The sequence below is a fragment of the Cavia porcellus genome, unplaced genomic scaffold (assembly GCF_034190915.1).
Source record: "Cavia porcellus strain 051 isolate PalLab524CR breed Dunkin Hartley unplaced genomic scaffold, mCavPor4.1 scaffold_14, whole genome shotgun sequence".
NCBI classification, from domain to species: domain Eukaryota; kingdom Metazoa; phylum Chordata; class Mammalia; order Rodentia; family Caviidae; genus Cavia; species Cavia porcellus.
This window is the reverse complement of record NW_026947497.1, coordinates 11,518,699-11,546,484: the sequence shown is the minus strand read 5'-3', so window position 1 is coordinate 11,546,484 and position 27,786 is coordinate 11,518,699. Positions and strand designations below refer to the sequence as shown.

The 27,786-nt window shown below is 42.8% G+C and overlaps 1 protein-coding gene across 4 annotated transcripts in view; it reads left to right on the top strand.

The window, feature by feature from the left end:
- Positions 1–27,786, top strand: part of Zgrf1 (zinc finger GRF-type containing 1) — a 72,608-nt gene that overhangs the window by 1,875 nt on the left and 42,947 nt on the right. For 3 of the 4 annotated variants that reach the window (XM_063260638.1, XM_023564346.2, XM_063260639.1), the window contains exons 2-8: positions 2,564–2,643; positions 4,085–4,165; positions 14,933–14,992; positions 17,131–17,310; positions 17,831–19,964; positions 23,641–23,699; positions 24,499–24,549. In XM_063260638.1, coding sequence (XP_063116708.1) covers positions 2,623–2,643; positions 4,085–4,165; positions 14,933–14,992; positions 17,131–17,310; positions 17,831–19,964; positions 23,641–23,699; positions 24,499–24,549 — 2,586 coding nt within the window. In that variant the 5' untranslated portion in view covers positions 2,564–2,622. The remainder of the gene's footprint in view (positions 1–2,563; positions 2,644–4,084; positions 4,166–14,932; positions 14,993–17,130; positions 17,311–17,830; positions 19,965–23,640; positions 23,700–24,498; positions 24,550–27,786) is intronic. The other variant, XM_063260640.1, reaches the window with a different exon arrangement.

Sequence of the window (27,786 nt, the reverse complement as noted above, 5' to 3'; positions counted from 1 at the left end):
ATAAAGTATCTGATGGTAAAGAACCTAATATTAATAACTGTCACATGCCAAACATTATGTCCACATTATACACGTTTGTATTCACAAAATACCCGGCCCATTCTAGGGCAGGAAGCAAATTGCTCCAGAAACGCCAAGGGTACATTTCTTTGAACTCTCATTCTCTTCTTAGGATTCTTAGGCATCTTGCAGTTCCCATTGGCTGAAGGAGAGAGGTGTAGACAGAGTTATGTTTCTCTGTGTGCCTGGATCTTGTCTTGTGACCTGTGTCCTATGTCCTGGAGTAAGCATACATATCTCATTTGGCTCTTTTTTTTTTTTGTACCAGAACTTGAACATAGGACCTCATGCTTGCCAAGTAGGTGCTGTGATGCTGAGCTACATTCCTGGCCCCACATACCTCATTTGCCTAGCTCTTATCCCATGTTGTCTACATTGAGCAGCCAGTGTGATGTTTGTAAAATCTAGGTCAGGTCATGTCTCACTATGTAATCCTGGCTGGCCTCAAACTCAAAGTGGTCCTCCTGCCTCAGCCTCCTGAGTGCTAGGACTACAGGCAGGCACCACCACACCTGGCTGTTGTATTCTTAAAATCTTTCCACAGCTTTTTATTATCTTCATGGAAAGTCCAGACGCCTGAGCAGAGCAAATCCAAATACTGCTGAATTTAGCCTCACACTGTTAACACTTTCCTTGTGCCTGGACTATTTATGATTCCTAAGTGGCCTCTGCTTCCTGTTTGGGAAGATCAGCTTTCCTTACAGCTTCTGTGTTCTTCCCCTGAGGAAGTTAGGTTCCATGTCCTAGCTAGACAAGGTTGGGTCTCCAGCTGGTGCTTATTCCCAGCTTCTTAGTGTAGTTAATGTTCATTGCTCTGCTCTGCTGAAAACTCCTAGAGATCAGGGATAGCATTTCATTCACTTAATATCTCAGCCTAGCACAATGTCACATTTAGTAAGAACTGAACAAACACCTCTAATTTCTAAATAGTATGTAGGTGATGTGTCTTATAATGAGGAAGTGATAGTTTTATTGAATCCCTCTAAGTGGTTAGGGCTGTGTTCTCAAACTTGCCTCTGTGTCGTCATCACTCAGAGGGCTTGTTAAAGCACAGACTACTGAGCCCCAGTTCTAAGCTTTATGATTGCTGAAGAGTAGAACCTAAAAATGTTCATTTCTTTCCGGTTTCTACGTAACATTGTTGATTCAGGTGTCATATCTTTTGGACCGCTTCAGGGGGAAAAAAAAAGACTATAAATATAGCTGGGTATAGAGGCATATGTTTATAAATTCCAGTATTCTGGGAGGCTGAGGCAGGAGGATCTCAAATTTGAACTCAGCCCAGGCAATTTAATGATTTAGTGAGTTATTGTGTCAAAATAAGTAATGGGATGTTTATTATTATTATTATTATTATTATTATTATTATTTTTGTGGTACCTTGTGCCTGCAAGCCACGATCAAACCCAGGACCTTGTGCATGCAAGCCAAGAGTTGTACCACTGAGCCACATCGCTAGCACTCAAAATAAGAAATAAAGAAGGCTTGAAGATGAAATTCAGTGTAAAGGTCTTAGGTTCAATCTCCAATACAAAAGAAAAAGATGCATAGTCTACCTCTGTCTTTGTGTTCTGCGTCTATAGAGCCCAGAATATTTAGAATTTTTCTTGTCACCATTCCCTGAGCAAGCCAGGATAGTAACTGAAAGGACTTTGCCATACATAGGACACTACAGCAGTGAGAGACGGGACCAAGGGACATTTACCTTGAGGTCATTTTCCCCACCCCTAGGCAATTTACCTGTGGCACGAAATGAATTCCAATGGGCTGCTTGGGTGTCAGCCATGCCCCTGTAGGCACCACCCCAGACCAAAGCTATATGTGTGCCCCCCACACCACGTGTCTGGCAGAGAAAGCCAGACGCCGGCGATCATGGAGTTTCTTTCCACATCCTTAAAATAAAGGCCACTTTCTATTCTGTCTTCTAACCGTGTGGAAAATCCTGTGAGTAACTATTTGCATATTGCTTCTTTGTAATAGATGTTTTAGTGGTCTAGACTTGATTTAAAGTATACAGGAGGGTGAGTGTACATTATATGCAAAACACACTTTTATATGAGGAACTTCAGTGCCTACAGATTTTGGTCCTGTGTGGGTGTGGATGTGGGTCCTGAAAGCAGTGCCTCAAGTGAATGGACATTGGAAACACAAGGGGGCCATCTTGTGGCCACTGTAGAATCCTGAAAACTTAAAAAAACTATTTGGGTTGTAAGGAGTCAAACTTGGAAACAAATCCGCACAGCTAGGAACATACCACAGTGACTGCAAGAACATGTGCAGACCATTAATTAGTTTGTGCAAGCTTGTAATCTCAGCACTCGGGAGGCTGAGGCAGGAGGACTGCTGTGAGTTTGAGGCCAGGCTGGGCTACAAAGTGAATTCAAGGCCACCCTGAACTGCACAGTCAAACTCTTATCTCAAAAAGGAAAAAGAAAGGGACAATTTCTAACTGACGTAATTCTTTTTATTAGGGCTGAGCATTCTATGTCATCTTTCATTTTAGGTAGTATAAATACTTGATGATTTTGTGGATCTGACTGGTTTATAACTTCGGAAGAAACAATGGAAAGCCAAGAATTTATTGTAAGTCTTACTAATTTTCACTCTTCTCCCCCATTTTTGTTTTTGGTGTACTAGAGATTGAACCCAGTGCTTTTGCCCCGAGCTGAGCCCTGGCCCCTCTATATTTTGTGTTTTGTTCCAGGTCTCCTGACTGCTGTGCTCTTCGCCTCAGCCATGCCTACTCCATCTGGCTGCTCCTCCCTTTTTCTTACTTTCTGATGTTTTCCCCAACATAGCAGGTGCTAGATTCAGTTTGAATTCCATAATTAATAATTTTCCTGAAGAAATATGTCCCAAATAGTTCACTATATTTATCTGGCAAGTCTATCTTTTACCTATGATTCATATTTATTGTACAATAAATCATTTGTAACTGGGGACCAGGAAACACCTTTTTGTTTCAAAGATCAGTTTGCTTCTATTCTGAGAGTGGTTCTCACATTTCTTTGGTCTTAATACCCTTTCATATTCTTCAATACTTAGGACCCCAAAGTAGTTTTGTCTGTGGAGCTTAACTGATGTTATGTTTAAAATTAAAACAGCCTGAGTGTGGTGGTGCATACTTGTAATACTTATAATCTCAGAGCAGCGGTACATACTTATTAATCTCAGAGCTCTGGGAGGTTGAAGCAGAACAGTCACAAATTTGTGCCCAGATTAGTGAGACCCTGTATTAAAATAAAAAAGTAATTTGAAAAAATAAGAGAAATGTAATGCAGGCTGGCCTTGAATCTATGTGGACGTCCTGCCTCAGCCTCCTGAGTGCTGGGCTTATTGATGTGTCACCATGTCTGGCTCCCTTCCAGTTTATGACTTGGAAGCTTAAAATTATTTTTGGTACTCAGTTCTATTTTCAATTTCTTCTTTAGTATTTTTTTTTAAAGAAGGGCAGAGTGCATACTAGGTAAGTGCGCTGCTACTAACTGCACCTGGCCTCTTCTTTAGACTTTACCTGCCTTTTCTGGCTTATCCATGTCTTTTATTACCCAGCTAAGAGGCCTTCTTCATTTGTTTTTATGGAGTTAGGGACTGAATCTAGGGATGCTGAGCCATATTCCCAGCCATTGTTTTTGAAGATGCAGTCTCACTAAGTTGCCTAGACTGGGCTTGAACTTGTGATCCTCCTGCCTCAGCCTCCCTGAGTCCTGAAATCACAGGTGTGCACTACCCACCCAAGTTGAACATTCTTTCCTGTTGCTAAGCATTGAACTCAGAGTTTCACATGTGCCCAGCACACAATCACTCAGCTACACATCAGTATCCTCTGTCCATTTGTCTGTTCTTTCCTTCCTTCCTTCCATTTTCATTCATTCATTCATGTTATTGTTGTCATAATACCTGTGCTTTACTTTTCATGAGAGATGTTTTAAATATTTCTTATATGTAGGAAAGTTATACAAAGTATATAACCTTGAATATTATCAACTAAACTATTATTTACTTTTGTGCTTTGGGAAATCAGGTCCTGTATACTCATCAAAAGATGAAGAAGGCCAAAGTGTGGCAAGATGGAACCCTGAAGCTTGGTCCTGCAGGAAGCAAGGTACAGCACAGTGGGCTGCAACCTGAGGGCCATTGTCCCTCACGCTGGTGTATGTAGCTGATCTGGTGTCTGCTGTGTCTCTGTGCTTGGCGGCACGCACAGATTTCCATGAGTTTCTGTCCCAGTGGTTACCTTGTGCATTATAAAAGCCCCACATTTTATTTCTTTTCCTTTTTTTTTTGTACCAGGAATCGAACTCACAACCATGCTTGCCAGGACATTTTATTTCTTTTTTTTTTTTTTAACTTTTTATCGGTACCAGAGATAGAACTCATGACCGCCTGCTTGCAAGGCAGGTGCTTATGCCGCTGAGCTAAATCCCCAGCTCCTATTTCTTTTGACTAGAAAACTTACATAGCCAGGTGCAGGCTCCATGGCAGGCAGGCCTTGAGTGTAGTTCCTGTGTAGTGTCTGTGGCTCTTCTGCGAGTGAGAAATGGATTTTGTTTTCCCAAGAAGGAAACAGATGCACAGAGAGGAAAAGCAGCTCACTCAGGATCTCAGAGCTAGGACGTGCAGGGTCAGAGACAAACTGAGCTCTTTTGTCTCGAGAGCCCGTGTCTTAACTATGTCTCTCTGTTTTTGAGATGAGGTCTTGCTGAGTAGCCCAGGCTGGCTCATGGTGATAGATGACCTCCTGCTTCAGCCTTCCAAGCAGTGGAATCACACCATTTCTCTCTTAATTTTACTAATTTAGAAAAAGGGCTATCACAGAGGGGCTTCTATGACGTCACAGGGCACACACCAGTGGCATCCATATTCCTCCTCGAGCCACGAGAGTTCCCCGAGTCTGCTTCTCTGTCCAACTGCAGCTGTGGTTACCACGGAGGGGAGCTTTTCAGGACAGGAGGCTTTTGTGACTATTACGTGTTTATTAAAACAGTAAAAACCTGACAAACTAGTTTTATCTTAAGCCTTCAAGTTCTTTTTTTTTTTTTTTTTTTTTTTTTTTGTCTTTTTTGAGACAGGATCTCGCTATGCAGTTCAGACTGGACTTGAGCTCACTTTGTAGCCCCGGCTGGTCTTAAACTCTCAAGGATCCTCCCACCTCAGGGCTGGGATTACAGGCGTGAGCCACCACGCCTGGCTAGCCTTCATGTTCAATTTCTGTAAGCCTGTTAAATTTATTTATTTAATTAATTTTCATTTTAATTTTTTGGTTTTTTTGGGAAAGGGTCTTGCTGTGAGGTTCCAGCTGACCTTGAACTCATTGTGTATCCCAGACTAGCCTCAAACTTGCAGTGATCGTTCTGCCTCAGCTTTCCAAGAGCTGGGATTACAAGATTACACCACTATATTTGGTGCTCACTGCTTTTAAATAATCTGTCTATTAATAGGTATAATTTACCTTAAACATTGTAAGTTAGATTTCTAAATTTAATACATTTGATTCTCTTTTTTTTAGCATTTTAGTTGCTCCTACAAAAATTCCCTAGGTACCTGAACCAATCTGGTAGCTCTGATAAATTGAAGTTCTGAGCTGGGCATGATGGTACACGCCTGTAATTCTAGTACTCATGAGGCTGAGGCAAGAGGATCCTTGCAAGTTTGAAACCAGTTTGGGCTACAAAGTGAGCTCAAGGCCAGCCTGAACTGCATAGTGAGACCCTGTCTCAAAAAGACAAATAGAGGCTGGGGATTTAGTTCAGTGGCATAAGCGCCTGCCTTGCAAGCAGGCAGCCGTGAGTTCGATCCCCGGTACCGATAAAAAAGAAAAAGACAAAAATAAACAAACAAAACAATATATGTAATCACTACATACATATCACAAATCTCTTTCAAAATGCAAAAATTCACTTTTATAGTTAAAAATAATACACAATATGATTGCCAAATTATAAAACCTATTCATGATTCTAATTCAGAAGTATTGATATTTTTGGTTTGAATTACTTGATTATGGCCATGTGCAGTTTATTATGTCCCAGGAATTTAAAAGTACTTTCCCATCGAATAAAGGAAATGTTCCTACTCTAGGTGAATTGGAGCCGTCACATCAGCTAACCCTGCGGCTCTGACATTTAGGCTGGGCCTGTACCTCAGCTGTGGGTGATCAGGGTGGCTCTAGTGGCCATCCTCAAGGGCGTGCTGAGCTGCCTTCCTATGTAGCACCAGCGGGAGCACCCAGTCTGCCACTGTCTGTCTCAGAGAGGAGAGCCTTGAGGATGTTCGCCTCACTATCCAAGACCTGTCACCTGGGCGTGGTGGTCCACTCAGGAGGCTGAGGCAGGAGGATGGAGTGTTTGAGGGCAGTTTGGGCTAATGATAGTAAGACTCTTTCAAAAAAAAAAAAAAAAAAATATGGCGGGGCTGGGGATTTAGCTCAGCGGCATAAGCACCTGCCTTGCAAGTGTGCGGTTGTGAGTTCGATTCCTGGTACCGAAAAAGACCAAAAAAAAAAAAGGCATGTCATTCTTTAATTTTCCTCTTTGAATAGGTGAATAGAGGAATGTCTAATCCTGTGCACATCTCTATTTTTAAAATCATGTTTCACATTAATCAGTTATTCTGATTATTCATGTTCTGATTATTAGTATCACTGATGCTAGTTATTTAATTAATTTTTTAATTTATAGTCTTCTTTGGAGACAAAGCCTTTACCATCTGAGCGATATTTAGAAGACATCTGATTGGATGTTGTATGTCTTTTGGGTTTTCCTCTGGTTCTGAATCAGAACGTTCTCATATTACCATTATTATACAACTCCAGTATACCTCTGTCCAGTGGCATTATGTGCCTGGTAGTAGTTCAAAGCAGTCTTTAAAATTTGCTGTGATGCAGGAGAGCTTAGCCTCTCACTGTTCCTTAAATAACATTCTGATTCCTGCATCTGAGCTGTTGCCAAAGTAACTCCCTTGCTAGTAGCATCTTTTCTTTGTTTACCCAAGTCTTGTCAGGTATTTGTTTTTCGTTAATCAAAACAAATATTGCCATAGACCATGGAAATGTCTAGGAAGACACCTGGGAGACTGGAGCTGACTGGTTGATGCTAAGTGTCCATCAGGCCTTAGAGTCCACTCTGGTCGCTGCTTAGCTAATTGTCTTCCCATGGCATGGCTGGCACGTGCAGCAGGCTGGGTTGGACAGACCATGGACTTTCTGGGCACAGCACGGAAGAGACTCGAGGGGCGACACTGTCTTTTCCTTCTAGGAGCCATGTGTAGCTGGAGTAATGTGCGCTAAAGCCCCTCAGTCTCTGATTTGTACAGATGATGTTGCTCGTGGAGAGAGTGGAGAATGAGGAGACCAGGATAGAGCTGCAGGAAATACCAGCTTAAGAATCATTTTATTGAGATGCAGTCCACTCCCTTTTACTTTACCCATTCAGTGATTTTTAGTGTGTGCTCAGTTTTGCACATCATAGATGCAACCAAAATGTAGCATGCTTCTGTCACTGCAGAAGAAATCCTGTACCCATTAGCCATCACTGTTCAGTACTCAGTCCTTAGCCTCTACCCTGAGCAAGGATGAATCTACTGAAGTTCTCTATGGATTCAGCTATTCTGGATATTTCACATAAATGGGATTATATGTAGTCTTTGTGAGAAGGTTTTAGTAAACATATTTTCCTGGTTTATGTTGAAGCACATATGGATACTTCATTCTTTTTTATTGCTGAATAATATTTCTTTATGCAGATTTACTGTATCTTGTTTGTTTGTTTGTTTATTTATTTGTTACTGGAAAGTGAACTCATGACCTCTGCTTGCCAGGCAGGTGCTTGTGCCACTGAGCTAAATCTTCATCCCCTACTTAAACCCCTAAAGTGGTTTAACCTACCCACTTTGTTGACATATGTTTAGATTAGCCCATTTTGGGGTTATTATAAATAATGCTGCTATGACCATTTTTGTGCAAGTTTTTGTGTAGATATTTTTTCTATTGTGTTTGAAAGAGTTTTCAGCGTGATAAAAGAGAGAATATAAAGTAAAAATAGGCTTTTTCCAAGGACGTGGAGAGAAGTCCATGATCACTGGTGGCCTGGCTTTTTCTGGCAGAACATGGGTCATGGGATATACATAAAATCTCTGACCAGGCTGGCACTTAGGGCAGGCATTGATGAGGCATGAAGAGCTGAATGGAATTTTCTCTGTGCGCAAACAGGAAGGGGAGTTCCAATAAGACTGAGGAAGAAGCAGGAAGTGGTAGGTGTTCCCACTTTGGCCTTCTGCCAGATTAGACCACCGCCATAATTTCTAGTAAGGCAAGAACTTTTCATTCCTGTCTTTGTATTGTTAGGAAAAGGGCAAAGTCTCTGTCTTACTATTTCCTGCTGAAAGGGGGTGCTGTATTGGGGTTTAGGAGGGTTGATGGGATGACAGTTGATGCCCATGTAGAAGCTGGTACCAGGTGTTTTAGCCAGGACAGCTTTATCATCGGTGAATGCCCAACTGTTAGACTGGAAAATGTTAGAGACAAGGTGCTATGAGGAAGCAGGCCACTATCATGTTTAAGGACCCAGGTGAGGTAGAAGGAAAGGTGTCTTTAAGTAAGCCATTCCATCAGGACCACCCATGAGGTAGAATTCTGAAAAGTAAGTGTGGGGTTAGGAGGAGTGAAGTTATAAGAAGTAATTATTTTTTTTTATCTGAAAGGGTAAAAGTTAAAAGTGTAGGTAGGTAGGGCTTGTCTCTGGTCTTGGAGTTGAGCTGGAAAGAATAAGAGGCATGAGAAGTATAAGGCCTGCTTGAATCTTACTTGGGAAGTTACAGAGTAGAGGAGGGGAGGGCCATGGCTGTGTCACTATAAGGGAGATAAGAGCCTAGGCCCACAGGGATCTCATGTTTGACCAAATAGCTGAGGGTAGAGAGAACTAAGACAGTTGTCATGTAGAGCAACAGGACGATTTTATGCATGATGCGGGAGTCTTTAGGAAAGACTGTCAAGAGTCTCCTGCTGTAAAAAATAATTAATAAAATATAGGGAATTAGGAACCAAATTGGATAACAAAGCATGACTTAGCCTGAGAGTTGTGGCTGTGAAGCCTTGGTGAGATGGAGATGGGTGGGCATAGAAGATGAGATGAATACTCAGGATAGTTAGATTTAGGGCTAGAAGGGCACTGCTTAGCTTGAGTGATGTGGAACCAGGATGGCAGTCCTGCAACTTTGACCACTGTTGGGGTTGCCAGGAAAACCAGGTAGGGGCTGCTTCATCTTGGTTGTAGTCCTTGGGATGATTTCCTGTAACAGTACTTTAGTAAGTATATCGGCAGTCTCCCTGGTTGTGGGAAAGGCTTTTATCTATTCTGATAAAGTATAAACAAAGATGAGAAGATATTTGAGAGTTTTGTGGTAGAGCATGTGTGTAAAATCTAACTGCCAGTCCTGACCAGAGTTGTGTCCAAAAAATTGATGAATAGAAAAGGAAAGGGGTGTGTCCCTGAGCAGAAGTTTTACTACAGAGATGACAGGTATAAGTTGTTGAGACCTCAAAGTATCTGTTTCAGTCTGCATAAACACAAAGGAATAAAAAAGGCATTTTTAAGATCTACGACTGTAAAAGTGAGTGGTGGAGGGAAGGATATGAGAGAGCATGATATAATAAGGGTTTGGAACCATTGGGTGGATTGGGGTGATGGCATTATTGATTACCCCAAGGTCCTGCAGTAGACCCATCAGGCTTGACTATCAGGGGAATGGGAGTATTACAGGGTAAATGGGTAGGTTTAAGAAAACCATTGTCTAGAAAGCACTTAATAATAGGTTTAAGTCCCTGTAAATGTTTGGGAGCTATGGGATATTGGAGAACACAAGGAAAAATTGAAGGATTCCTGAGATGAATTAAAATAGGCGTGGCATGGATAGCCCCAGTGGGATTGGAGGTATCTCAAACTATGGGATCAACCAGAAAAGAAGAGAGTCTGGAACCTGCATGGAATAGGCCCTGTCTGTAAAGGCTGCATAGTTTGGCCATCAACACTCACTATAGAAATTGAAGACTGAATATAGTGGCCTGAAAACTCTGGAGGAACACTATACATGGCTTCTATGTCCACAAATACAGAGAATGTCTTACCTGAGACCTCCAGTGGGACTTGGGGCTCTGAGAAGGACACCTTAATGGAGGGCTGTTAGTCTTCAGCAGCAAGTTTGAGTAGGTCAGTCAGTGATGAATCTGGTGATCACAACATCTCCCATGAGGGCAAGGAGTTAACGGATGGCCTACCTGCTCTCTGGTGGCTAGGACAGTCACTCTTCCAGTGGCCCTTGAGATTGTAATAGGGGCAAGGCCCCAGAGAAATGCCAGGGTTGAGTCACTGTCTTGCCCAATGTGCTTTTTTGTTGCACTTGAAGCATGGTCTAGGAGGGGCTCGGGAGGCTCCACCTTGTCTCTGGTTTACCTGTCTCAGAACTCTAAGTGTCACTGTTATTTTTCCTTTTGATTTTTATCTCTGTTAAAAACATGAAAAGCCATATTAAGAGGGTCTCCCCATGGGGTTTGAGAGCCAATTTAAGCCTTTTGTCTTGCGATCTGGCCCATGGTGGAAGGTATCTGTCTCCTCCACAGTCACAAGACAATTGGATTTTATCTTGGGTAGGTGTACAGCTTTAAGTCTTAAGGAGAGAAGGCAAAGAATCAATTAAGTATGCAGGAGTCAAATAATACAATCAACAGGGTATTTATGATTATAACTTTAGTAATGGCTTTCCATAAGGAGGATAAGGATAAAGTCCAGGGAATATTAGAAACTGACATGTCATTCATTTGTCATTACACACATTTAGGTTTTATAACTGTATAAGTATCTCTTATGCTGTTAGAATGTCTAATGCCATATGATTTTTGGAGGATGGCCTGTTTTATTAATTTTACTTTTTATTTAGGAGAGAGATCAGCTGCGGTGTCATTTAATGCCAGTTGAGTATTGTTAATTATGGCCCCAGTATACATCATAACCTTTTTTCTGGAAAAGATCTTGTGGATCCCAGCAAAAGGAATCCAAAAGAAATTTATAATTATCTCTTAATTTTAGTTGTTGAACATCCAGAAGATTGTAACAGTACAGTGCAGTAGAGGCAGTAAGCTTAACATAGAACATTAAATGGAACTACTATTTTTTATTAACCATGTGTGTTTTAATATTTGAGCACTGAAGAAATTTGTGACATTGTTTGGACTGCTCACTATTTAAGCATCTCTCAGTATAACATATAGATTACATAAATTTTTGTTTAAAAAATTATCATTTGAGTGGTGACCTTGTGTTGGTCTCACCTGAATCTCCTAGCTGGAGCACAAGAAAAAGGCAGACATCTGGATCTGAAAGAAAACACTTGTCATCATAAACAATCCCAATTATATATTTGAAGGCATGAATATGTCATCAGGTCAGCAACAATGAATTGTCTTAGTCATATGAACTTTAGTTGAGGTGTCTCACATAAGGCTATGGAGATTATTGGGGCCTCCAATTAACAAGCAAGAGCTGGTTAAAGTTACCAGGTGGTCACTTTCTTGTTTATCAGTTGAAGTCCTGTCCAATATTTCCTCTCCCCAAGGGATTTTGTTTAACCAATCTTAGCATCATTTTGACCAGCTGGCAACCTAGGTGGACGCATATTTTTAAATCTATAACCCAAATAAACCTTGATTAAATGATCTAAAAAGGTAAAAAAGGAGGAAAAATTGTTGAGTTCAAATAAAAAGAAACAGCTGTTTACAGAGCAGGCAAATAGACAACAGATATAGACTGACAATCATAAAATCATTGAACTCAAAATATATTTGGCCAATTTGAACTATAATAAATAGACTAGTGTGAACCTGTTTATAGATCAATTAATAGAGATCTCTTGAAATAAGAATACCAGAAAAGGAACCTAATTTATGGCTAATCTGAGATAGCTCAGAAAGGAAAAAAGGAATATGAATATTAGCTAATCCTTTGGGGCCAGCCTGTTTACAGAGCGGGAATAGAGATCGAGGCTGAGAAGGCTGTGGAGTAGATAGCCACCGAGCAGCCAACCATCCGACAGGCTTGTGTGGACAGTTACCCAATGATTGGCTATAACACTTGTCACCATGTGACAAGGTAACGCAGGCTGTTAGCAGGTCACCATGTGACCCACAGCAGCCTAGCTGCTGCCAGTAATACAGTGAGGGGGGCACAAGATGGCGGCTGGTCACCACTGTGACCCGCAGCTAGATAGCTGCTGCTGATCCCATGAGAAGCCACAAGGGGGCGACCATTGGCACTGAGACCCTGCCCAGGATGGGAGCGCCTTGCCAAGTGGCAGAGGGCCACAAGATGGCCGCTGTCCTCTATGCGAGCTGCAGCAAGATGGCTGCAGACAACCATGTGGCCTGCCAAGAAGGCTGGAATGCATGAGACCAGCGGAGAAAATGGCGATGCAGGGGAAGGGGACAAAGAACCCTCAGACAGAACAGATGGCTCTGGTGGGGGGGATTGAAAAGTTGGAGACTTCGGAGAGACGCTAAGCGAAGGATTAGAGGCCGCTGTGGCTGAAGAAGGGGGAGAGCATGGCGCCGGGGGCAAAGAAACCTCTGGCCGAGAAGGCTGTGGGTTTGGTATGTGAGATATAGGGGAGAAGCTGTACAGACGGGACGCATCATCTAGAGAGATCTGGTGGGGCAGAGCGAGCCAGAAGTATTTGGGCCATCATACAAGACAGAGAGAAAGACACATCCTTCAAGTGAAGAGGCCTAAAGATGACGGCTTTCTGCCAACTTGCCGCCATTGTGACAAAAGCATAAATAAAAATCAGCTTTTTGGTTTTTATAGCCTTTTAGAGGCCAAGAGCACCAAGATTATGAGCCAGGCACCCCCAAGGTGTGTTTTTTTGGGGACAGGAAGTGATCCCCATGACCGAATTATAAGTGAGCTGAGAGAACAACTTCGCTTCGGGACATAAGAGCTTTAGCTCTGTCCTAAGGAACATGGGAGCTGTGTCACACTTAACAAAGGAGGTCATCCATCACCTATTTTGAAAGTGTGACAGGGAAAGTCCAGACACCCATTCTCCTAGGCCTCGTGCAGTCAGTAAGGCCTAAGGAACGTGAAAACTGCTATCCCTGTTCTGGGCGGCAGGATGGCTTTGCTGTCACAACCTTGCTAAGGAACAGAAACAGAAAACCCCTGACAGTCAGCAGCTCACCCGTGTGGAGTGAAGACGGTCGTCGCTGCTGCATTCGGATTGGCAGCAGCAAGTACAGTCCTGGAGGAAGAAAAAGATGGTTCTTAGGCAGGGGGCTCAAACTGGGAGGGGCCCCAGCAGCCACTCACTCTGCTATCTGATTCACAACACTATCATGAAAGAGTTTTCTGCACAATAAAAGAGAGAATATAAAGTAAAAATAGCCTTTATTCCAAGAACATGGAGAGAAGTCCATGACCACTGGCGGCCTGGCTTTCTCTGGCCGGAATGTGGGGCATGGGATACATAACCTCCGACAAGGGGTGGCACCTAGGGCGGGCATGGATGAGGCACGGGGAACTGATTGGAATTTTCCTTGTGCACAAACAGGAAGGGGAGTTCCTGTCAAGGCCGAGGAAGAAGCAGGAAGTGGTAGGCATTCCCACTTTAGCCTTCCGCCACGTTAGACCACTGCCATAATTTACTAAGGGCAAGATCCTTTCAGTATCTAAAACTGGGAATGAAGTTGCTGGATGGGGTGGAAATTGTGTGCTTGACCTTGTCAGGAGCTGTCAGGCTATGGTCCAAAGAGATGGGAGCATCATTACTAAACAAAACTACTGTGGAAGTAGCTGGAGACATAGAGAGGTGAGAATGATAATCACCTTGGTGTCTTTTGCCTCCCAGAGTCCTCCCATTTGCCCAACTTATTCATTATACCTCATGGACAATTCTTCAAAGTGCACAGTAATAGGAAATCAACTTAGGGCCTTTGCATCCCTGATCCTTTTTACAGTTTTTTTATTTGGCAGACAAGATCTCTGTAAGGTGCCCAGGTAACTTGAACTTCCAATCCTGTTAGTCCTCCTGCTTCAGCCTCCGAGACTATTGTAGGGTTATAGGAGAGCAGCAGCACACCTGCTTCAGTACTGCAGTTTTTGTCTGTGCAGTGCTGTGGACTGAACCCTTAGCCCCGTGCATGCCACATGGTGCTATCCCCTGAGCCACAGCCACAGCCTTCCTAATGCTGCCTCTCCCCCGTGTTAGTACAGTGATGCCTGGTGGGTCTTGCTTTCTCTTTGCTCCCTGTGATGAACCAAGGTTTGGGTTTTTTCCTAATGTTGGTGGCACTGGGGATGGAGCCTAGGGCTGCGTGTGAGCTAGGAAGTATTGTGTCCCTGAGCCAGATGCCAGCCCCGCCCGAGTTCCCCAACTCTTGGGGTGCATAGCCTGGCCTCCCTGTCAGTGCAGAAAGAGGCATGATCAGCATTTGAAATGGCCATCTCAACAAGGCTGGGGACTCTTTTTGTTAGGTGATTTACTTGCAAAACAGTTTGTTCTTTGCTGTTGAAGATGTTCAAGAAAAGGAGAGGGCTGGGATTATAGCTCAGTTGCATAGTGCCTGCCTGGCAAACACAAAGTCCTGAATTCCATTCCTGTTACAATAAATAAATAGATAGATAGACAGATGATAGGAAAAGAGAATTGGTCAATTGCTCCTGTAATCCCAGCACTCGAGGCATCACTGGGAGTTCGAGGCCAGCCTGGGCTACAAAGTGAGTTTAAGGCCAGCCTAAACTGCATAGTGAGACCCTGCCTCAAAAAGAAAATAAAAAGAAAAGTTATATTCTTTTCCTTTTTCAAAAACTTTTTTTTTATTTTGACACAGGCAATTTTATATGATGACAAAGGAGCTTGCTTGGAAAGTCTATTTCTGAAATGTCTTGAGGTATGTCAATGTGTTCATCTTGTTTTTATGTTATTATTTAAAAGTCTCTAAATATATTTCCTTAATGTTGTTAAGAGTGTTGTCTTGGTACTGATACTAATAATTATAACTTTCTTTTTTTGAGATACTGGGGATTAAAACTGAACATAGGTCCTCCACACTGAAAGCTACATCCCCAGATCTTTTTTATTTTTTTGTTTTTGAGACAGGGTTTTGCTATGTAGCTTAGGCTGCCCTTGAATTCACAGTGATCCTCCTGTCTCAACTTCCTGGGTACTAGGATCACAAGTATATGCTATCATGCCTGACAACAGGGTCTTGCTGAATACTAAGTTGCCCAGGCTAGGCTTGAACTTTCAGTTCTCCTGCGTCAGATTCCCAGAGTGCTGGGATTATTGGTATGTACCACCACTCCTCACATAACTGGGATTCGGTGGGCTTCTTTTTTTTTTTTTTGGTAGTTTGGGGATCGAACTAATGACAACTTGCAAAGCAGGCTCTTACGTTGCTGAGCTAAATCTCCAGCCCCTCCATGGGCTCTTATTGTAACAGGATTGCAGCACATAAAGGTTTGGTAAATTGCCTCCATTCGTGTGGTTGTGCTGGGAGCTCTGGGATTTTCCCCCCAGAAATGACTTACTTGAGGTACCAGGGATTGAACCTAGAGCCTTGCATTAAGCTGTAGCCCCAGCCCATTTTTATTTTTCATTTTGAGACAAGGTCTCACTGAGTTGCTAAGTTGCCCGGACTAAGTTACAGTTTGTCACCTTTGTGCCTTAGCCACTCATTCTGTGGCATGAGTTTTTTGGTTTTGCCTTTTTGTTTGTTTTATTTTTTTAACAAGAGTGAATCCTACACTGGCCTTGAACTCCAGGGCTCAAGTGGTCCTTTCCAAGCCCCCTGAGTGGCCTTGAGACTCCAGCTGCAGACCAGCATGCCTAGCTCATGACTCTATAGGCAGAGATCCATGTTGGAAAACACTTTCTGGAATTACTTTTGTTCAAATCGTTTCTTAGATATTTACTATTTCCCCCCTTGTTGCAAAAAAGAAAGGGAAGGAGAGAAGTAAGGCCTGTAAGTAGTGAAATGAAGAAGGGTGTTAAAGTTGGCTATTTTGGGTTCATCCCAGTACCTTCTAGCTAGCTTATCTTCTCCGCATCTAACTTCTCAACTGTAAAATATAGGTCTAGACAGACTTTATGAGGTTGATCTGAAGATTGCAAATAACTTTTTTTTTCCCTTAACTTAACTTCAGAATTGCAAATAACGTAATGTGAAGTACCTGGAAGTACTGCATATTATATTAAATTTGTTCTAAATACATTGTACACGTTCTCATCTTCACTGTGTTGTATTTAGCCATGGTATTTAGTTCATCTTGAAACTTCGTATGACGTGGATACTGGTTATACTTCTCTATGAGGAGGTCTAAATCAGGCTATATTCTAGTAGATGCTTAATTGGTGCTAGCTACTATTATTATTTCATCTTAAGTCATTTCATTGTGTAAGATTTTATGCTTACAGAGATTTTTATATTTTCAAACTAGGTTGATAATATTTTTCTGCCTCAGTAAACAATGGTGGTGTCAAGTGCTGTACTTGTCCATTTAAGTGATTAAAAATGGTTTCTTTGAATGTGGTTATTTAACCTACTATAATTTCTAATACCTTAAATGTATGATGAATGTAAATATGTAGTTCATATTCATTTATAAATATATATTTGATAACCATTAGCTCTGATTTGAAAAATGCCATCTCAACCTCTGGCTCCCAAGTGAATTTCCTGAGCAGAGCATGGTTTGCTCTTGTCCTGTATCCCTGGCATGTAGCAAGCTAACTTTTAAAATTCTATGATCCTTTTCTGTACTTGTTGATAGTTAACTAGTGTAGCCTAATAAATTATTGAACAATGTAGTTACTGATTCATTAACATTTATGTATTAATATCTGTCTCACTCAACATTATTGGGCTTCGTGCACATACAGAGAATAAAGAAGTTGGGTCTGTATGACATTAGTGTGTATGTATGCATATGTGTGTGTGTGTGTGTGTGTATGTGTATTCTGCAGCGCTGGGATCAAACCCATGTTCTTGCACATACTAGCCCATTAACATTTATTTTTAAAATTTAGGTGAAACCTGGAGATGACTTAGAAAGTGATCGATACTTAATCACTGTTGAGGAGGTAAAGGTTGCTGGAAGCCTAGCTGCTAAGCAGGAAGTCGTTAGAGAAGCGCCACCTTGGAGTTCTAGGAGTTTTGCTGGCCGTTTCCGGGGGTGTCAGCCCCCTGGCTTAAAGCGGAAATATACTGTGAGTCATAAAAGTAGTAATAAAGTTTGCAATTACCGTATCCTAATTCAAATGATTTTTTACTCACACAGAAAGAAAATAAATCTGTTAAAAAAAATCTTTCTAACAAATGAATGTTTGTAGGGTTTTTTTGTTTTGTTTTGTTTTTGATACAGGGTCTCTCTATGCAGTTCAGGCTGGCCTTGAGCTCACTTTGTATCCCAGGCTGGTCTCCAACTCACAACAGTCCTCCTGCCTCAGCCTCCCAAATGCTGGGATTACAGGTGTGAGCCATTCCACCTGGTTTGTTTTTGTTTTTGTTTGAGACAAGGTCTCACTAGAGTTCAGGCTGGTTTTGAACTCACTGTGTAGCCCAGGCTGGCTTCCCTCAGCCTCCTGAGTGCTGGGATTACAGCCATGTGCCATCACAACCTGCAGAAAGTAGTTTAATTTAGCAAATATGTTGCTACTTTTTGGCCATCTTATTCCATGGATGCTTTATAGACAGTAGTGTAGCTAACAATTGTTTTAATATTTTTAGGGTTTTCAAGGACCACGTCAAGTGCCAAAGAAAATGGTTGTTACGGAAAATGGAGACTGGCCTGCGTCCTTTGAGGCTGGCGCTACTTTGTTTTCTCCATCCTGCAGCAGCCTGCCTCTGTTTCCTACTGTGGGCAGGAAGGAAATGAGTAACATGCAGACAGTCCCCCACAGCGCCATCGCTGCCCAGGCTGGAGCGAGCCAGGGCCCCTGCCCTTCCACTTCCTTGGAACCGAGCCCCAGAGTGCCATGGGAAGCAGGCACCTCTCTGGGCTCTGGACGGCGGTGTGAAGACGCTGTGCTGGCCACAGAGCCCAGCAGACGACACAGCCCAGCGTCGCACTGCCCTGGAGCCCCACAGCAGCATGTCCGAAGCCAAGCACAGATCTTAGCTCTCCTGAAGTCCACACCAACAACCATACCTGAGCTTCGGGATGCTGAGCCGGTGGGACACCCAGGGCAGCTATGGACTCCAGCTGTGTGCGGAGCTGGCCTGGAAGGGCACACTGAGGCACTGGGCGCAGAGCGGCCCCACAGCCCGAGGCAGCTGGAGACTGCTGCAGCCAGCCGGAGCCGCTGGGCAGTGTATTTATCCCCGCAAGACTCCGAGGCAGCTTCTGCCAGTGGTGCCGGTGGTGGGGAGAGGCAGGCGGCAGAGCAGGAAAATGACGCATGTTTGAATCTCGAAGACCTTTTGGAACAGAAAAGAATGCAGGCCTTTGGAACACATGCTGAAATTGGCAAGAAGCATCGTGAAGACGAGCTGGGGGACAGGAGCGCGAGCTGGCATCAGGCTCCCAAAAAAGAACCTTTGTTAGGCGGCAGTGCACTGGTATGCTGCAGCAGTGCAGGGCAGGGTGGGCTGCTTGCAGAAACCACTGTTGGTGGAAATGACAAAGTACCTTTCAGTGGACAGGACCAGGGGTGCATGGGTGGCCCCCCAGGACAGGACCTTCACTGCGCAGCACAGTCTCCTACAGCCTCGGGATGTCAGGTGTCTTCTCTGAGTCAGGATTCTAACACCCTGGACGACGATGTGGAACCAGTTTCTGAAAATGGCACTGCCAATGAGAGACAGGGTGGTGTCCTGGGATCCGGAGGGAATGGGACACAGCCGTTTTTGGAGGTAACCTTTAACCTGAGCAATTTTGAGACAAGTGACTCGGAGGAGGAATCACAGGAAAGCAGTGGCCTTTCCCAGGGTGCAGGGACCTGGGCAAAGGGCAGTTCCTATGTTCAAAAGCCACATGAGGGTTTAGGCTGTCAAGAAATTAGCAGTGAACGTTTGCCATGCTTACCCTCTGTGGGTCACGGGTGGACAGAGAAATGTTCTGTTAAAGAGACGCTGTCGCAGTTTTGTGATAAAACTTGTATAGGTATTGACCCAGGACCTTGTGAAGATGGGAACGCTGGAGAAGAGGACGATAGCGACCTGGCCAGCAGTTCCAGCCCTTCGGTGGCAGGGTGTGCTGGTGAATCTGTGGAGGACGTGGAGGACACTGACAGGTCTTGCCAGACCATCACACGTCCCTCTGATTTTGCCTCACTCTCAAATAAATCTAAAGGAACAGGTGCAGATTTACATACTCCTGACCTTTTAGACATAGCTACTAACCAGGCTTCTAAAAACAATGACTTACTTTCCCATCAACAACCTTGGCCTTTCGTTTTGGGAAGTGTCTTAGATAACGATGCCAAGCAGGTTTCCTCGCCCATTTCTGGCCATGACAGCAGTGTCCGGACGTTTGATGGTCTTCGGGGTCAGTCAAAACATGCTGCACTTGGTGAGTCCCATTCCCAGGCTTGCAGCTCTTTGCTTGCCCTTTGGGAAGCAAAGCAGCCTCTTTACCAAGACACTGAAGTGTGTATTCCTGAATGCGACGACTCGAGGAGTTCTCGTGTACCCCGTGACTGTGGCCATATTGAAGTGGAACCTGCCAGAAACAGCAGCTCGTCCTGGAGTAATCCTGGCGACTCGTTGGAGCTCTCTGGAGTAGTCAGTCACATTTCCCCTTTGAAGTCTCTGTCTGCACACAGCACTGCTTTAGAAATCGTGGAAATGCTGCCAAGGCAGGATGCGGCCTTCACACCGCCAGGAACACTGCAGGCAGAAGAGCCAGAGAGCCAAGCTGAAGGTCAGGGTGACGCAGCTTCGGGATTTTCTCTTCAAAGCTCGAGGCCGGGAAGAGAATTACATGGCTACCAATTTAAAGGCTCCAGGGTTTAACAGTAAGGCGTGGCGGTGCATTCGTGCATGGGGTCCCTGCACAGTTGAGGCAAAAGCTGTTTCTAGAGTCCGCTGTGGAAGGAGGTGGCCCTAGACAGCAGCACATGTTTTTCCTCAGCCCTATGGTGTCTACTGGCCACCTTTCCGTTGTCACAGCAATATCACTGCTAGGGAAAAGCTCCTTCCAGATCCGGGATTCCCGTGTCCCTGGCTAAAAGCCTTGCTGTTCTATAAGTAACACTGAGGATCTTCACCTAGCCATGCATCATGTTTTCTTTTCCTGTCTGCTACTCCTTGGTCCAGGTTCTGTTTCTTTTTTGGAGGTACTGGGGATCGAACTCATGACCTCACACTTGCCAGGCAGGTGCTTAAGCCACTGAGTTAAATCCCCAGCCCCAGGTTCTGTTTCATTTTTGTTTTTACCATACAGGTCATGGGTCCCTGGGCCTTTTCACTAAGCCATGTCTCCAGCCCTTTTTGTTACTATTTTTTCTTTTTAGAGACAGAGCATTGCTAAATTACCAAGTTACTCAGACAGACTCAAGCTTGTGATCCTCCTGCCTCAGCCTCCCCAAGTGATAGGATTATGGACATGTGCTATGGGCTTGTACCACCACATCTAAACCTGTTGGGCTTTTTAATGGGTGTTCATATTTTTACTTTTGATTTGTTAGTTTATCTATCACAGTTATTAACCCCCTATATTTGTTGCATATACTTTCAGTACATCATTAGCTTTTTGATTTTGCTTATGCTATATGGCTAACAGCGTTATCTTTTGAAAAATGTAATAGTAAATACTTGTACATCTGAATACTATATGATAATCTCAAAAAAAAGCTAAAAGCCTAATTTGAGTATCTCAAATGATTCCTGAATATAAATAAATCCTATACTTACTAAAGTGATTCTTTGAAATGTTAAGTTTGATAATGTTAATAATTTAAGTTTTTTTTTTTTTTTTTTTTGATACTGCGGCTCAAACTGATTATCTCATGCTTGCCAGGCAGGCGCTTATGCCGCTGAGCTAAACCTCCAGCCCCCTAGTAAAAATCTTTAATGAAAACTAAATATGGATAGATCTGTAGTACTATCTGAGTTTCTAAAATTTTAATGTGACAATTTAGAAATTATAGAATTTAGTTCTGGGGAATCTACTGTGTTAGCAGATTGGAAGACAATGCAGTTAACTCATTTTTTGCTATCACCGTGTGAAGTCACAAGGAACGGCAAGCTCTACTAGTTACGCAGTGTGTCTCCTGTGGGGAGTGTGGGGTGGGTTCCCTCTGGCCTCTGCTCAGAACGTTTTGTTGCCTCATCAGTACATAACCTTATTGTACGTGTTTCTGTTGAAGAATGCCTTCCTTAAACCCGGTGTGGTGGTGCACCTGTAATCCTAGCACTTGGGGGCTGAGGAGGGAGAATCCCTGAATATATATATATATATATATATATATATATATATAATTTTTTTTTTTTTTTTTTTGAGATGGTCTTGCTCTGTAATTTAGGCTGCCCTTGAGCTTACTATGCAGCCCAGCCTGGCCTTGAACTTGTGGCAATTCACCTGCCTCAGCCTCCAGAGTGTCGGAATAACAGGTGTACGAAACCATGCCTGGCTAGACAGCACTACTCTTGGAGAGTTTTTTGTTGTTGTTGGTACTGGGGATTGAACTCACGACATCACATTTGATAGGCAGGCACTTACACCACTGAGCTAAATCCCTGGCCCCTGGAGAACATTTTTTAAGTGACAAGTTGGTTAGCTTTACTTATAAATAACAAAATAACATGAAAAGCACAAAACTGTAAAGAACGGCACAAAGAAGACACAAAAGCCAAGGGTTGGTGGTGGAAGCCAGGCTAGCCGAGCATTGCCGTATTGGGGCTGGGCCCTGGGAGCTTGGTCTCCACAGACACCGACCTCGACAGCTGCACTGGGGTGCGGTGTGATCCTGGTGGTGTGGGAGAACCGCAAGGGCAAACCCGGCCCGCGTGATTTAGGGAGACCACGCGTTCCAGCAGAAGATGTGAGAACTGCGAATAGCTCCGTGTCAGGGCCTTGGCTTCCCTCGTGGGTACGCGCCTTGTCAGGCGCATGCGCACTCTCCCAGTAGTGACTTAAGGGTCACAAGTAAACTGCCGGGGCGTGGGAGAACTCCTGCGTGATCAGATGGGCTGTTTGCTGATCTATTTCTCCATAAAGGATTAAGTTGCTTGTCTTGAGTCAACTGGAGACAGTTGACTCTCCTGGAATATAATAAATAATTTCATAGAATTTAATACAAAGTCAGAGAAGAATCACCACTTTGGAATGTAGGAAGGTATCTTAAAAACTAGCTTTTGAAAGTTTTTCTGACATGATTGAATATTGCTTATAAATGTCAACTTAGAATTTTATTTTGGAGTGAAGACAGTAAAGGAAAAAAATCAACTTGCATCAAGTACTTTTTCAAAATTCTAGAAATAGCATCGTTTCAATTTTATTTGTTATTGTTACTGTTTTTTTGAGTCAGGGTCTCCCTATGCAATTCAGGCTGGCCTTGGGCTCTCTTTGTAGCCCAGGCTGGTCTCGAACTCGCAATGATCCTGCTGCCTCAGCCTCCTGAGGGATTACAGGAATGTGCCACCACGCCCAGCTTCCATTTATTATCTATTCCAAAATATAACAGGAAAATAGTGCCTCCAAAACAGGTGTCTAAAATTGAATTTCACACCAGATAGACGTGAGTTTTAAAATAATCATCACTTTAAAGTTAGCCTGTGACTCTAGCAGAAATACAGAGTATTGAACATATACTGTTAAGAATTGCTTTTCAGTGCTGGTCATTGAACCCAGTGACTGCTGCGCACTGGGCAAGCGTGTGCTGCAGTGGCTGCAGACAGTTCTGGTATGGAATGGGTGTCCCCTAGGGTAGCCAGGCCTGCAGCTGCCAGCCTGTGTGCCCCGCCCACAGCTACTCTTGCCTGAACACTTTCAGCCTTCTTAGTTCTATCTCTGCCTCCATTTCCATTTCTCTTCCTCCTGAGCGAGCTTGCTTTCTTTCTTTTCTTTCTTTCTGTCTGTCTGTCTGTCTGTCTCTCTCTCTCTGTCTCTCTCTCTCTCTGCCTGGACAGGGTCTCCTTGTGTTGTTCAAGCTGGCATTGACCTTGCTGTGTACCTCAGGCTGGCCTTCTGTGAGCTGAGATTATGGTGTTGGCCACCATGGTTTAAGGAAGGTATCTTTGAACAGAAGTACACTTGAAATAAGGTCATGTACTGATGGAGAGGTTGGAGGCTGGCTGTTACTTGCCGTGAGACCTTTCCTATAGGACTCCTTTCAAGTGTGCAACCATTCTGTGTGATGTGATGTCCTCCTACCTCAGCCTCCCGAGTGCTAGAGTTTAGAGTTCCATCATGCCCATGTCTTAGTATTTTTGAATCCTTAAATATCCACCACCGAAATCAAACAATTTTCAAGACTTTGTTTTATTTTAAAACTTAAGTTATAGTTCTGGTATCACCATTCTTAGAAATAAGTTTAAAACATTGTTATAGCACTGTACATATGATGAATAAGATTGTTTCATTTTCTCCATTACAGCTAGGAAACCGTGTATTAGGATACCATTTATTCCTCACCTGAAGCAGGGTTCTCAACAGGTACTTATGCACTTTCTATGATAGCTTATCTTGATATGAACACACTGTAATTTGTAATAGTATTGTAATGTGGAAGGTCCCAAGCTGTCTTGGTGTGTGACTTCCTCTTAGTAATTTTTCCACCCTCTTCCTTATCCAGCAATACACCTGACAGTTCTATTTAGCCGGTAGTGAGTGGCACTAAACAGTGTCTGGTCACTAGTAATAGTTTCTGTTGACTAATTGACAGAAAGGCCCCACCGTTTAGCCCAGGTCGGCCTTGAGTTCACAGTATTGCTTTGGCCTCCCAAGTGCTAAGATTGCAGCATTTTGATTTTAAATAAACCCCAGAACCAGTGTGGTGTGTGTCAGTGCTGTGCATGCACAGTGTCTCAGACCCTGCAGACAGTGAGACGGTTTTGTCTTGTCTCCTGTCCCACGCCACTGTTCTCAGACTTGCTCTCTGTCACAGCAATTTCTGAAAGCCCATTGTTCAGGCGTAATGTAGTGGAAAGGATGCTGGAGAGCGGGTGCTGGCCTTCAGCCGCCTTGGGGTAGCTCCTTGTGTGTCCAGCAGGTGGCCAAAGATGCCGTCTGGGGAGCCCCGCTTTAGAAATTGGTTCCATTGAGGTATAGTGATGGGGTTAAGTCCTTTCCTCTTAGTGTCACTTTGTGTCATCTTATATTTCTAAGACTTCTTCCTGAACATGCCTTATGAATGTTACTACGCCATCTCATGGATAGCCTATGAACAGAAAGTTATGTATTTATAAATGATTATTGTCTTTAGTTTACTTTATATTAATATTCTGTTTCTAAGATACTAGAAGACAATGAAGTTGAACCAAGTAACCCTCTTCAGACTCCACAGGTGAGTTACTCTATTTGTATAGCAGAGATGAGGTATATTTTAAGTTTGTGTTATGTATTGTGTTTTCAAGTTCATTTGCAGTGATTACTCTTTATTCATTTAGATGCACCTGGTGTCTTTGGTGTAAATGTTTTGCATGATCAATAGGATTTGATGAACATATCCTGTATTATGAAGTTAGTTTTGCAAATTTGCAAGCATGATTAAATCTACAAATTGTCATTGATAATTGCACATGCAGCTCTATAACCTAAAACAGTCCATCAAGGCAAATGTGTTTATGTTCTGGTGACTTGGCAGTTTCCAGCCGTATGTCACCAGGTTGGATGGATACAGTCTTCAACAGCTACCAGCTGAATAATTTAGCTTACATTCTTATAGTTCTTTCTTTTTTTTCCTTTTCACCTGAAAAAATAGGATTTTGACTAAATCAAGAGGAATGCAAATTTGAATCCAGGATGGGTGACTTAGTGAAATACTGCAAGCTTGTCTTAAAAAAGAAAAATAAAAGTGTGGATATGAAGCTCTGTGACCCTGCGTTTAGTCTCCTCAGTACCACAAAAAAAAAGGAATTTTGACTTTTTTTTTGTCTTTTTTTCATTTTTATCGGTACCAGGGATCGAACTCACGACTGCCTGCTTGCAAGGCAGGCGCTTATGCCACTGAGCTAAATCCTCAGCCCCTGGAATTTTGACTTTTGAAGGATATTATAAAATATGAACTGCAAGTGAACACTTTTTTCTACAAAATAAGTTGCCATTTAAAATAAATGTACCACATTTCCAAAAATCACAACAATAAAAAATGTTCTTCCACAGTAAAAGTTATTGAAATCTGTTTTGCTTTTTGTTTCTTTTTTTTTTTTTTTTTTTTTTTTGCCTTTTTGAGACAAGGTCTTGCTATGTAGTTCAGGCCATCCTTTAGTTCACTTTGTAGCCCAGGCTGTCCTTGAACCCACAATGATCCTTCTGCCTCAGCCTCCCAAGTCCTGGGGTTATAGGCATGCACCACCATACTAGTTTATAGTTTATAGTTTTTCCTCATTTAATATCTCATTAGTTTAATTTTTTTGTTTGTTTTTGAGGTGTCGTCTCACTGTGTAACCCAGGCTACCTCAAACTCAAAGCACAGCAATCCTGCTTCTTCAGCTTCCTGAGTGCTGGGATCACAGGCATGTGCTACCACATCCAGCAAAATTATTTACAACTAATGTGTAAAAGCATAAAAAGTATACATATTAATGGAATCAAACCAATTTTTAAATAAAATTATTTACATTGATTGTACTAAGATTTGGTGGGTGATTTATTTTATATTCAATAATTTTTTTTCTAGTGCTAAAAGATTCAATTAAAAATTTAGCATTTAAGCCAGGCAAAGTGGTACATACCTATAATCCTCCCATTTTGGGTGGCTGAGTCAGGAGGATTACCAATTTGAGCCTTGCCTGGGAAATTTAGTGACTTAGCCCGACTGTTTCAAAATTAAATGAAAACATTTTAAAGGCCTGGGAGCACCAGAGCAAAATCCTTGAGATCAGTCCCCACTACTAGAAAATGGTTTTTAGCTTCTGAATTTTCTAAATGGTGAGATTTAAAATTAACTCTCTTGGTATTTTCTCTGCTGCACCACTTTTTTTTTGGCCAGGGACAGCTTATATCTGTATGTGTAGAATGAAGCCAGAGAGGATGGGCATTGGTATTTTCAAAGAACAGACTTACCACCAACTTATGCAAATATTTCCCCTATTAAAATCATGAGTTACCTGCAGGACTCTTGTAGTAAGCTCACTAGATAACCAGGTAACTGACTGATACTTTAGTTATTTTCCTTGGGAAGGAAAGGAGAGACTTCTTTTAAAGCTATTATTCCCAAAAAACAAATAAAAACTTGTGATTCTAAGGTAAAATTTGTGAAGAATATTGACTTCTCTGTCTCTCTCTCTCTGTCTCTGTGTCTGTCTCTGTCTCCATGTGTTTATTTCATACAGGTATTAGAGTTTTCCTGGTTAGGTTAGGGAGTGTAATAGGTTAACCTGTTTTATGAGTAAGAGAAACACATCGTTTCTAGACTCCTTTTTTGATCTTTAGGTCTCTGTACTCACAGTAATCTTGTACTGCAGCATGCATAGGACGCCTCCATACATAAATTACGTTAGGTGTTAGACACAAAGTTGTATGAATACCAGGGATGTTCTGTGGCAAGCCAACCTTTTTGTTTGTTTCCAACGCTGAGGATTGAACTCAAGACCTTCACACTGAGGTGTATCTTCAGCCCTTTTTAAATGTTTTCTTTTATACAGTGGGTACTAAGTTGCCCAGCCTGGGTCCTCCTGCTTCAGACTCCCAGAGTGCTGGGAAAACAGGTGTGACAGAACCTCAGAGCCTTTTGTGCATAGTCTACTCCGTCACTGGTACTTCAGCCTGGATATGTGGAATTCTGCATTGCCTGACCTCTAGGCAGTCCAGCCAAGTGGCAAAGCCCACAGCATAGAAATGGTTACAGTCTCAATGGTGTCTCTGGCCCTGAGCCCAGCACCCCTGGTCCATGCAGCACCTGGAGACAGGCATCTGATACTCCCCATTGAGCAGAGCAGACAGGTACAGCTCTTTAATAGCTAAGACTTGCATTCATTGACACATGCTTTTAAATTCAGAAGAATATTTTCAACAGAATTCCTATGTGTAAAGGACATTAGATTTTTCAAATGTGACTCAGAATCACCATTCTTGAATAAGATAAAGCCAGGGATGGTGGTGCACACTTGTAATCCCAGTAAACAGAGGCCGAGACAGGAAGATTGCCATGAGTTCGAGGTTACCCTGGTCTATGTAGTAAGTTCAAGGCCAGTCTGGATTAATAGCAAAATCCTGTCTGAAAAAAACAACAGGCCGAGGATTTAGCTCAGCGGCATAAGTGGCTGCCTTGGAAGCGAGAGGTCTTGAGTTTGATCCCCAGTACCAAAAAAAAAAAAAGAAATTGTTCACCAAAGTTTTAAAAGGCTGGGGATTTAGTTCAGTGGCATAAGTGCCTGCCTGGCAAGCACTAGGTTGTGAGTTCAATTCCCACTACCAAAAAAAAAAAAAAGATTACTTATTTCCAGCGTCAGTTCTGTGTCAGTGACTGACACTGTTACACAAATGTACTGTATGTTATACAAAGCTGAATTATGTATTGTTTTCTGTCCACACAGTGGAAATGTGTATGTCAGTGTATACTTACACAGTTCTTATTTTT